The sequence below is a fragment of the Macaca nemestrina genome, chromosome 1 (assembly GCF_043159975.1).
Source record: "Macaca nemestrina isolate mMacNem1 chromosome 1, mMacNem.hap1, whole genome shotgun sequence".
NCBI classification, from domain to species: Eukaryota; Metazoa; Chordata; class Mammalia; order Primates; family Cercopithecidae; genus Macaca; species Macaca nemestrina.
This window is the reverse complement of record NC_092125.1, coordinates 4,590,344-4,603,387: the sequence shown is the minus strand read 5'-3', so window position 1 is coordinate 4,603,387 and position 13,044 is coordinate 4,590,344. Positions and strand designations below refer to the sequence as shown.

The window sequence follows — 13,044 nt, the reverse complement described above, 5'->3', positions numbered from 1 at the left end:
AGCTGTGATCATGCCACTGCATTCCATCCTGGGTAACAGGGCAAGATCCTGCCTCAAAAAAAAAAAAAAAATGCATTTCAGTTCAAACAGTTTACTCTCTGACCTCAACCCCCAATCCTTTAGCTCTCTCATTGTTATTCACACTACTCCAGTCTCCTACTTTGTCTCACACAACCTGGCCATCTGCTGTATTGAACCCTCTACTTTCTCCTTCTCTCTCTCTCTCGTTTCTTCCCTTCCCTTCCTATCCAGCGTGAGCTCCATAGTTCAATTCTCCAGCACCATCTTGCCAATATCGATTTCTCTGTATCTCTATCTATATCTCATTTTTCCCAGTATTATTTCTGCTTGCTGTTACGGCAACTTGAAACACCCATCTTTCTGCTTTATCCATGCCTGTATCTGAGTTGCTCAATTCCTATCTTGGAGCTCATCACTTTCAGAAAAAAATTACAGCACTTTGGGAGGCTGAGGCAGGCAATCACTTGAGGTCAACTCCAAGACCAGCCTGGCCAACATGGTGAAACCCTGTCTCTACTAAAAATACAAAAATTAGCCGAGTGTGGTAGCATGCGCCTGTAGTCCTAGCTACTCAGGAGGCTGAGGCAGGAGAATCATTTGAACCCAGGAAGTGGAGGTTGCTATCAGCTGAGATCGTACCACTGCACTCCAACCTGGGCAACACAGCAAGATTCCGTCTCTAAACAAATAAATAAATAAATAAATCTTAGAAAATTATGAATAGATAGAAACATCCTTCACCTATTGAAATATAGATATAAAAAATTTTAGCAAACATTGTACTTAATGGTAAAAATTTGAAAACTTTCACTTGGAAATTAGGAACTAAACAAGGGTGGCCGTTGTCACCACTTCTTCTTTTTTTTTTTTTTGTTAGAGACAGAGTCTAACTCTGTCACCCAGGCTGGAGTGCAGTGGCGTAATCTTGGCTCACTGCAACCTCTGCCTCCCAGGTTCAAGCGATTCTCCTGCCTCAGCCTCCCGAGTAGCCGGGGTTACAGCCACACGCCACCACACCCAGCTAATTATTATATTTTTAGTAGAGATAGGGTTTCACTGTGTTGGCCAGGCTGGTCTCAAACTCCTGACCTCTGGTGTTATCACCACTTCTATGCAACACTATTCCTGAAGATCTTTGTAATAAGAAAAAAATAATAAAAACAAATAAAAGGTATAAGAATGGGAAAGAAAAACATAAAACTGTCATATTCACAGATGACACAACTGTTCATGTGAAACAATTAGAATTAATAAGTGAGTTTAGAAATTCTCCCAGCCAAGCACATGCCTGTAATCCCAACACTTTAGGAGGCTGAGGCAGGAAGACGGCTTGAGGCCAGGAGTTCGAGGCCAGCCATGGCAACATAGCGAAGCTCCATCTCTACAAAAATTAAAAAACTAAAAGTTAGCCAGGCATGTTGGCACACACCTGTAGTCCTAGGTGCTCAAGAGGCTGAGGCAGGAGGATCACTTGGGCCCAGGAGCTCGAGGCTGCAGTGAGCTATGATCTTCTCTGCACGGCAGCCTGTGCAACAGAGTGAGACTGTCTCAAAACAAAATTCTCTCAACACAAGATCGATATACAAAAAATCAATTGTCAATTATTCCTCTGTTTACCAGCCAACATTTAAATAATAAAAGTTTTAAAAAGACAAAATTTTCAATAGCAACAAAACATTAAATACTTAGGAATAAGTTGATATGGAAACTTCTACCTACCCACATATATATGCAATCTTTTGACAGAGCGGTTGTTTACATGAAGCGCAGACATGGAAGTCAATGATTGAACTTAACAAGCACCTCCCCCTAGAAGAAGTCTGGGGACCTGAGGTAAGAGACACATTGCCTTGCAAATTGTTTATTTCGAATAACTAATCTGGCATTTTGCTCTTAACAAAAACTTGATGGAAACATTTTGGATTTAAATTTGTTTGGGTAAACCAAATCCTATTTTTATATTGTATCATGGTATATTTAAAATGCTTCATCTTAATTTCTGTTTGATCTTTTGTTGGTTCTGTGTCGCTATTTTAATTTTCACTGCTGTAAATATGTGTTTGCAGATTATTAAATATCTGTTAAACATGTGAAAGCATCAAGAGTGAGTCTTTTTAAAGACTACCTAGCTCCCTTACTTCCTCAGTCTTTACTGAAAAGTCAGGTCATTGATGAGGACTTCCTTGGCCACCATACGGAAAAACTTAACCTTCACTTTCATGATAGCCCATATTTGTCCCTCTCTATTTTCTTTCCTTTTTTTTTTTTTTTTTTTTTTTTTTTTTTGAGACGGAGTCTCTCTCTGTTGCCTAGGCTGCTACGCTGGAGTGCAGTGGCACAATCTCAGCTCACTGCAAGCTCTGCCTCCTGGTTTCAAGCAATTCTCCTGCCTCAGCCTCCTGAGTAGCTGGAACTACAGGCGTGTGCCACCATCCCCGGCTAATTTTTGTGTTTTTAGTAGAGATGGGGTTTCGCCATGTTGGCCAGGCTGGTTTCAACTTCTGACCTCAAGTGATCCACCTGCCTCAGCCTCCCAAAGTGCTGGGATTACAGGCTTGAGTCACCACGCCCAGCCTCCCTCCCCTATTTTATTTAATCTCATTAGCGTTTATAACTATGACACGTTACATAGCCTACTTTCAAAATCTTGTTTATTTTCTAGCTCCCTTACTAGAATGTAAGCTCCCTGAGGGAAATTTTGTTTTGTTCACTGCATCTGATGCATTGTAGTTGCTCATTAAATATTTGTGGACCAAATTAATTCATTATAGATCATATGCCTATTATAAAGAGTACTTTTCTACTATTTAAAAATCATGCCGGGCGCGGTGGCTCACGCCTGTAATCCCAGCACTTTGGGAGGCCGAGGCGGGCGGATCACGAGGTCAGGAGATCAAGACCATCCTGGCTAACACGGTGAAACCCCGTCTCTACTAAAAATACAAAAAATCAGCCGGGCGTGGTGGCGGGCGCCTGTAGTCCCAGCTACTTAGGAGGCTGAGGCAGGAGAATGGCGTGAACCTGGGAGGCGGAGCTTGCAGTGAGCCGAGATCGCGCCACTGTACTCCAGCCTGGGTGACAGAGCAAGACTCCGTCTCAAAAAAATAAAAAAAATAAAAAAAATAAAAATAAAAATAAAAATCATAAGGGGGCCAGGCACGGTGCTCACACCTGTAATCCTAATACTTTTGGAGGCCGAGGCGGGTGGATCACTTGAGCCCAGGAGTTCAAGACCAGTCTGGGCAACATGGTAAGACCCCATCTCTACAAAAATTTAAAAAAAAAAAAAAATAGCTGGGCACGGTGGTGCATGCCTGTAGTTCCAGCTACTCAGGAAGCTGAGGTGGGAGGATCACTTGAGCCCCGGTGGCTGAGGTTGCAGTGAGCCATGATCACGCCTCTGCATTCCAGCCGGGGTGACACAGTGAGACCTTGTCTCAAAAAAGAAAAAAGATCACGTTAAAAAATAAAAATCATAAGGAATTAAACTGGTAATTAAATCAGTTAAAAGAAAACTTATCCTCCTGATTTTTCGTTGAAGGACATCCAGGGGTCTGGAGTTAGGGATAGGTATAAATGATAGGTGAGGATGATATCCCCATATCTTACAAAAGGCACCTAAATATTCTAAGATTCTGCTGAAATAACATACTCCAAAGAAGCAGTGAGCTCACTGGGTAATTGACAACCATGAAGCCTGCCGCAATCGGTATGATACGGTACAGTGGTTCTCAGACTTGAGCAAACATCAGAATCACCAAGAGACCTTGTTAAAGTAGATGGCTGGGTCCCGCTCCCAGAGTTTCTGATTCAGCAGGTCTTGGGTGGGGCCCAAAAATTTGCACCTTGATGATACTGATATGCTGATCTGGGACTGTTGAAGAACAATTGAAATGGTAGCGTACAGTCTAGAAAGACTCTGGAGTGCCCACACCAGGCCCTACATATTCGATTCTACTGCGTGAGAAACTTAAAGCTCACCACTGAAAGGGTGAATTCAGTCTGAAGTCCGAATATAACAGAAAGCAGGTACCTGCAAAGACGAGTTATATCCTCGTGAATAAGGCTACTCTCACTGACAGGTGTCATTACTACGTTGTATCTTATCTCAACATGGCAATCAGGGCTGCTTTCTTCCTGAAACATATACCTGAAACGAAATAGAAAGCCTTCCGGTTATTGGAGCTATACTGATTGCTACATAGTCCTTCTGATTCTAGAAGGGTGAATGACGCCTACATTAAAAAAAAAAAAAAATCAGGGAAGTAGCTCTGGGGACTGTACATTCTCAGGGAAAACACTGAAGGACTCATAAGCAAAAGTGGCATTTTCACAGTTTCTCCTGGTAAGGTTGGAGGTTGAGAAGGAAAGGGAGAATATAGGTACTGAGTGCTTGTCTACATCCACACAATACAGAATTGGATTTGAGTTTCTTGAAGTGGCTGAAGATACTAGACAGGGAAGTCCTTGGCTAAAAAGGCTAAAAATTGAGTATAATGCATGAGGCTAGGGGAGATTTGTTTTTTCTTTTCTTTTCTTTTTTTTTTTTTTTAATTGAGACAGAGTTTCACTCTTGTTGCCCAGGCTAGAGTGCAATGGCACAATCTCAGCTCACTGCAACCTCCGCCTCCCAGGTTCAAGCAGTTCTCCTGCCTCAGCCTCCCAAGTAGCCGGGATTACAGGGACGTGCCACCACGCCTGGCTAATTTGGTATTTTTAGTAGAGTCAGGGTTTCACTGTGTTGGCCAGGCTGGTCTCGAACTCCTGACCTCAGGTGATCCACCCGCCTCAGCCTCCCAAAGTGGTGCTGGGATTTACAAGCATGAGCCACCGCGCCCAGCCAGGAGATTTGTTTTCTAAGAGGCTGGGTGGTTTGATCAAGAGGGCTTTCACATGAAAAAAGAAGGGGGAAAAAACAATAATGGCAAGGGACAGGGGAGTTTTAATAATGTAACAGGAAATATCAGGCAGTGATATCTTTCTGGCAGTGACACAGAAAAAGAAGCAAGAGTCAGCAGGTATCATCATTCACATTAGGAAATAACGAAATAGGAAACAATATAAATATTCCTGCGTGTCTATATACAAAAATACCTAATGACACAAGGCTATTAAGTCTTTGCTAGCAATGCTTTGTTGTATGATATATGCACAGCGTCTGAACATATTTGGAATATACCACGTCCTTTTCCAATTAAGTTCATGGACCTATGTATTAACTAACTTGGTAAGACAAGTTTCACAGTTTATTTTTGACCTGGAAGAACGCTTCACCAAAAAATATAAGGTATTTTATATTTTCAAGTGGGGATACATTAAAAAATGGGTCTTTTACTTATTTTTCATTAACCCAACATATTGTTTCATAAAAGTGCTACAGACCACAATGGCAGAAAGGTAGACAAAGGCAAGAAATGCTAGAAGAAACAGATTTTTCAAAAAGCAATGTCAAAATGATTTTTGGAGTTTATCGAGACATATAGTAATATTTTCAAATTAAATATAATCAAGAGTTTTAGGGATGCCGCTTATGATTAAAATGTAATTATAGAATAATTCACCTACATAAAATAAAATGACCTGCTAAGAAGGGAAATAGAGGAATTTTCAGTGAGAAGGAATTATTCAGTTTATCTCTCCCCTTAGAATAACTAGTCCTGGTCTGTGTCCATTGAGGCTTCTGTTCCTAAGTTCCCACTCCTGAACCTGGCCTTTTATCAAACGAAGGATGCAGTGGCCTATACACAAGAATCCTTCAAAAATCATTCCCTGGATGATTAGTCAGTTCTGGTAGTGTGTTTTGAATTTTTGTCCCTTCCAAAACTCATGTGAAAATTCCATCTCCAATGCGGCAGCATTGAGAGGGGGAGCCTTGAAGAGGTGATTGGATGATGAAGGCAGAGCCCCCAAATGTGAATTAATCCATTCACAGATTGATGGATTAACAGGATAATGGATTCGTGGGTTTCATGGGAGTGGGACTGGCAGCTTTATAAGAACAGGAAGAGAGACCTGAGCTGTCATGCTCCGCCCCCTTGCCATGTGATGTCCTGTGACACTTTGGGACTGTGCAGAGTCCCCACTAGGAAGATGGCCCTCAGATGCAACCCTTCAACCTTGGACTTTTCAGCCTCCTTGGAAAGGCATGAATTCCTTTTCCTTATAAATCACTCCGTTTCAGGTATTCTGTTATAAGCAACAGAAAACAAACTAACACACAGTGAAAGCCTCCTCGGCTCAGCACAGGTTGCTCAAGCTGTGTTCCTGGAGCTTCTGCAGCTGGCACCACCCTGCACGTGAGTCAGTCTCCTGAGTCCCTCCCCTGCTGCCTGGGGGTTTCCTTCCCGGAAAGAAGCCACAGACGGGGCAGGTATGGCAACATGGGCACGCAACACATTTAGATTCTTTATAATGACTCTAACTGAAGCCAAAGGATCTATGGCAAGTCTGTTTTCTCCGAAAATTCCTTGACAGTACAGGTCCATACAACTCTACGCACAACAAAACTCTGTCCATCTGGTGATCTCCTCCTCTGCTTTTCATACAAATATCTTCCAAACTTTTCCCAGAGGTCTGTCAAAGTAGAGCTGGACACATGTGTTCCCTGTCCCTGGTTACTATTTACTTCCTCTGCTCTTTCACATCACAGTTTCATTAACCCGAGGAGGGAACCCACAGCCAAGGCAACCAGCCAGGGGCGTACACACAGCCGAGTATCAAGTGGGCCTTCTGCTCCATTTAGTCAGACTGGGTTTTTGGCTCTACTCATACTTGTGGTTACCAGAATATAAATGGTAAGCCAACTTCTCCTCCTAATCTTTTTTTTTTTTAATTAATTTTTTATTTCCATTTTTACCATGTAATATATGCATGTAAAACTCCTCCTCATCTTGATGGCCTATGCATATTACTCTGAACTCAGTCGTGTAACATGTTACATTTTTTTCTGGAATGCATTTTAGCCTAAAATTTTATTACTCCCAACAATCGTCCTTCAACCTGGCTGGGGCACTGGCACTCTGATGAACGACCTCTAAACATTCCTCTCATTGTTGCAGCCCTCATTATTAATTCATATTCCTGGGAGATAACTTGGATTGGTAGAGTTGCCCTGCCACCACCTCAGTTATGTCCTGGGGTTGGGAGCAAAAGAATCTGTGCCTGTCAGTTTCTGGAATGAAAGGTGGGGACTTGGAATTACCCTCACTCTGATGATATCCAAGAGGAATCAGCATTCTATTAAAAATGATGATGGACTCTGGACAGACAGAAAAAAAAAAGACGAATATCCACAAACATTGCTCTCAGGAAGAGGTGCTACTGGAATTCTTTAATTAAAGTTATACTGTGAAATTAGCTACAGACTTTGATGACTATTTCATCTCCTAGAATAAATGAAGAATACAGTCATACATCACTTAACAATGGGAACATGTTCTGAGAAATGCTTCGTTAGGCAATTCTGTCATTATGCAAACATCATAGAGGGTACTTACACAAACGTAGGCAGTGTAGCCTACTATATAACTAGGCTATGATAGAGCCTGTTGCTCCCAGGCTGCAAACATGAACAGCACGTTACTGTACTGAATAATGTCAGGAAATGGTAAGTATTTGTGCAATAGGAATTTTTCAGCTCCATTGTAATCTTATGGGACCACTATTGTATATGTGTTCTGTCAGTGACCGAAACATTGCTATGCAGTACACAACTGTAATTGATTATTGGAATGGAAGTAATAGTATGTAGGATATGTCTGTATCCTCACATTTCATGATATCCAGGTAAGTAAGGGCAGTCATAATCAGAATTGTACCTCACATCTGAATAAAACAGTTTTCAAAAATTTCAGGCCAAGTATTGTGGCTCATACCTGTAATCCCAGCACTTTTGGAGGCTGAGGTGGGAGGATTGCTTAAGTCCAGAAGTTCGAGAGAAATCTGGGCAACATAGTGAGACGCCCATCTCCTTTAAAAAAAAAAAAAAAGGTAAAAAAATTAGCCAAGCTTGGTGGCACATGCCTATAGTCCCAGCTTCTAGGGAGGCTGAGGCAGGAAGATTGCTTGAGCCTGGGAGATCGAAGCTTCCGTGAGCTGTGATCATGCCACTGAACTCCAGCCTGGGTGACAGAGTGAGACTCCATCCCTAAAAACAAAACAAAACACACATTAATTCAATAAATGTATCTTGACTACCGTGTGCCAGACTGAGGATATAGCAGTATGCAATAAGCTTCCCTCTAGAGCTTACCATTATTGCCATCTAATCATGATAACATTTTCATCCACGGAGTTGCCATGAGGAAGTCTCTTTGAGACTGTGCAAGAGCTGAGTCATCACAAAGCTCTACTGACTAGAAAGTTGTTCGTGAAGGAGGAATGTTTCAAGATATGTAGAAAAAAGAAAAATACCATTGTCTTAGTACATGTTGTACTGCTATAACAGAATGCCAGAGGCTGGGCAATCTATAAAAATAGAAATTGATTGGTTCATGATTCTGGAGGGTGGGAAGTCCAAGATCAAGGAGCTGGCATCTGGTGAGGGCCTTCCTGCTGCATCATCAGATGGCAGAAGGCAAAAGGAGAGAGAGAGTGAGGGCGAGTGAGAGGCCAGGCAAGGCGGGCTGAACTCATCCTTTTATAAGCAACCCACTCCACGATAACGGCATTAACTCATTGATGAAGGTAGCGCCCCTGTGATCCAAACCCCTGGTTGGCCCCGTTAGACCTCACTTCCCATCTCAACTTTTGGGATCAAGTTTCCAACACGTGAGCTTTGAGGGATGCATCCAAACCATGCAACCTTGAAGGACGTTGATAGACAAAAGCTCAGACACATCCAAAGTAATGACCTTGTAAGGCTTCCTGTTTCCTTCAGATGAGAAGCTTTCAGAGAGCAAGAATGGTAGAGGAAGAGTCCTTTAAGTAGGGTGTGAAAACATACAGGATCTAAAAGAACCCAGAAGCAATGCCATGTAATAGTAGGATCAGGTATCTGCAAGTTTTAATAATCATTTGCTTTCATTGTGTTTAACAGAGTAACCTTTAAAAATACAGGCTTGTTTCATCTGTGTTTTTTAAAAGGCAGGCAGGAGACAGTTTGTATCTTGAGACCCATAGAAAGACATGGTAATGGTAATAGGGCAAAATGAAGATCCTAGGGGAAGATAAAAACCCAAGGATGTACCATCTTGACTGTTGTGTCTGTATCTTGTGATCAAAATTGTTTCTGTCCCCACTTAAGCATCTTTGGAGCATTTTGTATTTTGTCGATTTAGGAAAATAATATGCTTACATATTCTCAACACTCTAATTTAATTGTTTATAAATACATTTACTTTCACTAAGCATCACTTTTTATCAAATTTTAACCCAGTGTAACTCTTAAAAGGCTATATAGAGCACTACAGTGGTAAAATAGAAGGGAATAGCCATTACATCTCTAAATAAGTTTTCAAGATAAATGAGACTATAATTTTGCTTATCAGAGTCATAAAATGACCTTAAAATTTTTGTCTTTGTTTCTTGTTCAGAACTATATACACTGTTTTTCTTATGCTATGGGAAAACCAGGAGACTTAGATCAACCATACGAGATTATCAACAGTTCTAATGGCAACCATATATTTTGGCCCCTGGGCCATTCTGGAATGTATGTATTTCGTGTGAAGATCCTGGATCCAAACTATAGGTGAATATATGTGTTACTGTAATAGCGTTAGCATTAGTTCTTCAAAATGAAATCTTCATTTTTTTAATTTGATGCATCCTATACATTCAATCATTGTTATTCTTGTTATTTACATATTTGCTTTTTCATTTTGTAGCAATCACATGAAACATTCTATGTGGGTAGAAGATTTTATGTTAAGTGTTAATTAAATTAATCAATTTACAGTTACATTCTGAGGACTTTCCTGGGTTCAGTTGCCATGAAAGATCCGAATATAAGCACAGTCTCATCCTTCAAGGTATTTACAATTAAGCTGCCTGGAGAAGGAGGAGTGGGGGGAGGGGTGCACATAAAAGCCAAGAAAAGTTAAATCAGAGCAAAATACGGGAGGTATTTTTCAAATATAATTATTTGCATTATTGACAGCACAATAGTAATTCAGAGATGGGAAAGATTAATGCTCTTTTGAGCAGTAAAAGAAAACTTTCTGGGGAACACAGAACATTGGTAGAATTTACGTTGCCAGAAGACTGGGACAGAGGCTTCCAGTGAAAGAATCACACTGATAACGGAATGCAGCTACATGTTAGCAAAAGGTTAGCATATTGTCTACGGCCTGTGGAGTCACAAAGGAAGGCAGAAAATGCCCTGAATGAGGAAGGTAGAAAACAAAGGAGGGAGACAAACTTACAACAATTCATAATGTTTAAGTAAATTTCAGCCCATGTCCTAGAGACCTTCATTAGTGTCTTCACAAGGAAAGCGGTGTGATGAAAGCATAGTTCAAGGGAAATTAGCCTGAGAATAGCATAAAGAATGGTACAGAAGAAAAACAGGCCAAGCGCGGTGGCTCACATCTGTAATCCCAGCACTCTGGGAGGCTGAGGCGGGAGGATCACCTGAGGTTGGGAATTCAAGACTAGCTTGACCAACAAAGAGAAACCCCGTCTCCACTAAAATACAAAATTAGCCGGGCGTGGTGGCGCATGCCTGTAATCCCAGCTACTCGGAAGGCTGAGGCAGGAGAATCGCTTGAGCCCGGGAGCCAGAGGTTGCAGTGAGCTGAGATTGCGCCATTGCACTCCAGGCTGGGCAACAAGAGTGAAACTCCCTCTCAAAAAAATAAAATTAAAATAAAAGTAAAAATAAACTCTACATGGATAATGGAGAAGAGTGACGTTAACAAGGAAAGAGGTCAAAGGAAGGCCTAGTGGCAGTAAGAATGGAAAGAAGGGAAAAAAGAGTCTGATGGCGAGAGATTATATCAACCTAACTGGCAAGTAAAAAAGTACTTGATATAGTTTCATGTTTTCTAGACCAGGTGATTAAAATAATGGTATTTCCTTTGACCACAATAGGTAATGGGGTGCTTTACTTTGGGTGAGGTGTTGAGATAAGAGTTCTGACTTTGAATTTGAGAGGACAGTGAGATATCTAGGTGAAGATGTCCTATCAACAGTTAAGATTTCTAATCTCGGCCCGGAGTGGAAAGGAAGAGCTGATGATAAAAAGTTAACAATACAGATGTGGGTACCTTCTATGGGGATTCAAGGAGCGTACATAAGTTAGCTGACTGATTATAAATAGAGAATGGAAGGGCTTTAGGGGACACCCACTGTTAAGGAATTTGGGGTGATGAGGAAGGGGCAGACCAGTGAGTTATTCAAATAAAAGAAAAATGAAGACAAAAATAGAAAGGTAATTTTTAAAAATGCAGTGAAACAGGATATTTAAAGGTGACTGTCACTAACAGAGATGTCCCAAACATGTTCTAAAATCATGATTATCAATGCAGGATTTGAAAAGAGGGTGTCTCAAAACTGGTTATATCCACTATTAGCCTCTAAGCTATTCAAAGGCACCTTCGAAAGAAGGCTGGGAGTTCATAAGAAAGGCTAACAGAGAGGATTTCTTCCAGGAGGCTTTTCCGAATGCCATGGGGCCAAGAATGCTTCCCCACAAGTAAGAGGGGCCTTCAGAAAACTACTCAGGGAAACTAACACGGGCCTCCTGGTTTGGGGATGGGGGAACAAGTATTATGCCTAATTCTCATCTAGAAAGTTGGAAGGTAAGAGGATGCCTACAGGTGCACTGACAACAGGAGACATTAAATGGGTCTAAAAAACTGATATTTTATAGTGATATGAGGTATCATCCATAAGGAAGATAAAATATTCATGAATTTTATATACCCAACAAAAAGCCAGACAATACATGAGACTAAAACTATTAGAAACAGGGTAAGAATATGACAAAAACACAGTTTTATTAGGAGACTTTAATATATCTTTCTCAGAATTTGATAGATCAAGTAGTCATAAAATAGATAAGCAAGTAGAGAATGTGAATAAAATTATTAATTAACCCAAGTCAAGAGATAAGTAAAGTGGAGTCTTGGCTTATCTAGGAATTAGGATCTAAAGTCAGTTTGTAAGGATAATATTGTATGTGGCCAAAATTACTTTTGATTTCTTATAAATGGTGTCATGCTAGAAACTGAAATAGCATCTCTCAGTGAGTCCAGTAGAGCCAGTAGTTCCACCAACATTTCAACAGATCTTTCGTTTTGTCCCAGTTGAAATACTTGATCCACATTTTAAGCCATGTGGTAGAAAAAATGGGTGCTGTTTGTCTTTTAACACTAGAATCATCTTTGTTGTGTAAGATGTTCACACGTGAAAGGCTCAGCAGAACTAAGACCAACTATGAAAAGGGAAGATTCCAGTTTCCCATCTCTCATTCACTTCAGAATAGAAGCACGTTGAGTGGGTAGTGGGGAGGATCTGCCGCATCTTACAATGCCTGCAGAGCACACACATTCTCTCCCAGTGCCTAGGGAGACACTGTAAGTGACAATAATCTTATGGTAAGCCAAAAATAAAATTTTAACAAGTGAAAGAACATCATTTTATAGGCTACAATTCAGGCTAGAATCTAAAAAATATAAATAGCATTATATTTCTTACAATATGACAGATATAGTGTTCAGGGAAAGCCTTTCCTGCACAGTACATTTAACATGCATACACCTTTTAAATGCATGGCCACATGGATGGGAAACTGAGGGAATTATTTGTAGGCCAGAAATTCCGAAAAAGTGCAAATTCATTACATCCTATTGGAGTTATCTAAAGACGCTCTATCCTCCCTAGGGTTATCTGCGTATCCCTAGTGACCTGGATCACAAGGCAACATGTAGGAGAAAGGAGAACAAGTGTGGGGCCCTAGCAGAGATGGAGAGTAGATCAAAGAACCTAAGGCTTTGAAGGGCAGAATCCTTAGGGAAGATGGCAAGAATACATGCCTGAATCAATCCTGGCTCCAGATTTAAAAAAATAAAATAAAATTAT

At 40.9% G+C, this 13,044-nt stretch overlaps 1 protein-coding gene and 1 long non-coding RNA gene across 12 annotated transcripts in view; one reads left to right on the top strand and one right to left on the bottom strand.

Moving 5' to 3' along the window:
* LOC105474688 (uncharacterized) overlaps positions 1-13,044 on the bottom strand; it is a 56,691-nt gene that overhangs the window by 8,360 nt on the left and 35,287 nt on the right. For both annotated transcript variants that reach the window (XR_982914.2, XR_011610089.1), the window contains exon 3: positions 4,055-4,171. This is a non-coding gene — a long non-coding RNA (uncharacterized lncRNA). The remainder of the gene's footprint in view (positions 1-4,054; positions 4,172-13,044) is intronic.
* Positions 1-13,044, top strand: part of CATSPERE (catsper channel auxiliary subunit epsilon) — a 195,172-nt gene that overhangs the window by 161,164 nt on the left and 20,964 nt on the right. For 8 of the 10 annotated variants that reach the window (XM_071073422.1, XM_071073424.1, XM_071073414.1 and 5 more), the window contains 3 exons: positions 1,768-1,854; positions 9,555-9,712; positions 9,920-9,992. In XM_071073422.1, coding sequence (XP_070929523.1) covers positions 1,768-1,854; positions 9,555-9,712; positions 9,920-9,992 — 318 coding nt within the window. The remainder of the gene's footprint in view (positions 1-1,767; positions 1,855-9,554; positions 9,713-9,919; positions 9,993-13,044) is intronic. The other 2 variants (XM_071073412.1, XM_071073411.1) reach the window with 1 other exon arrangement.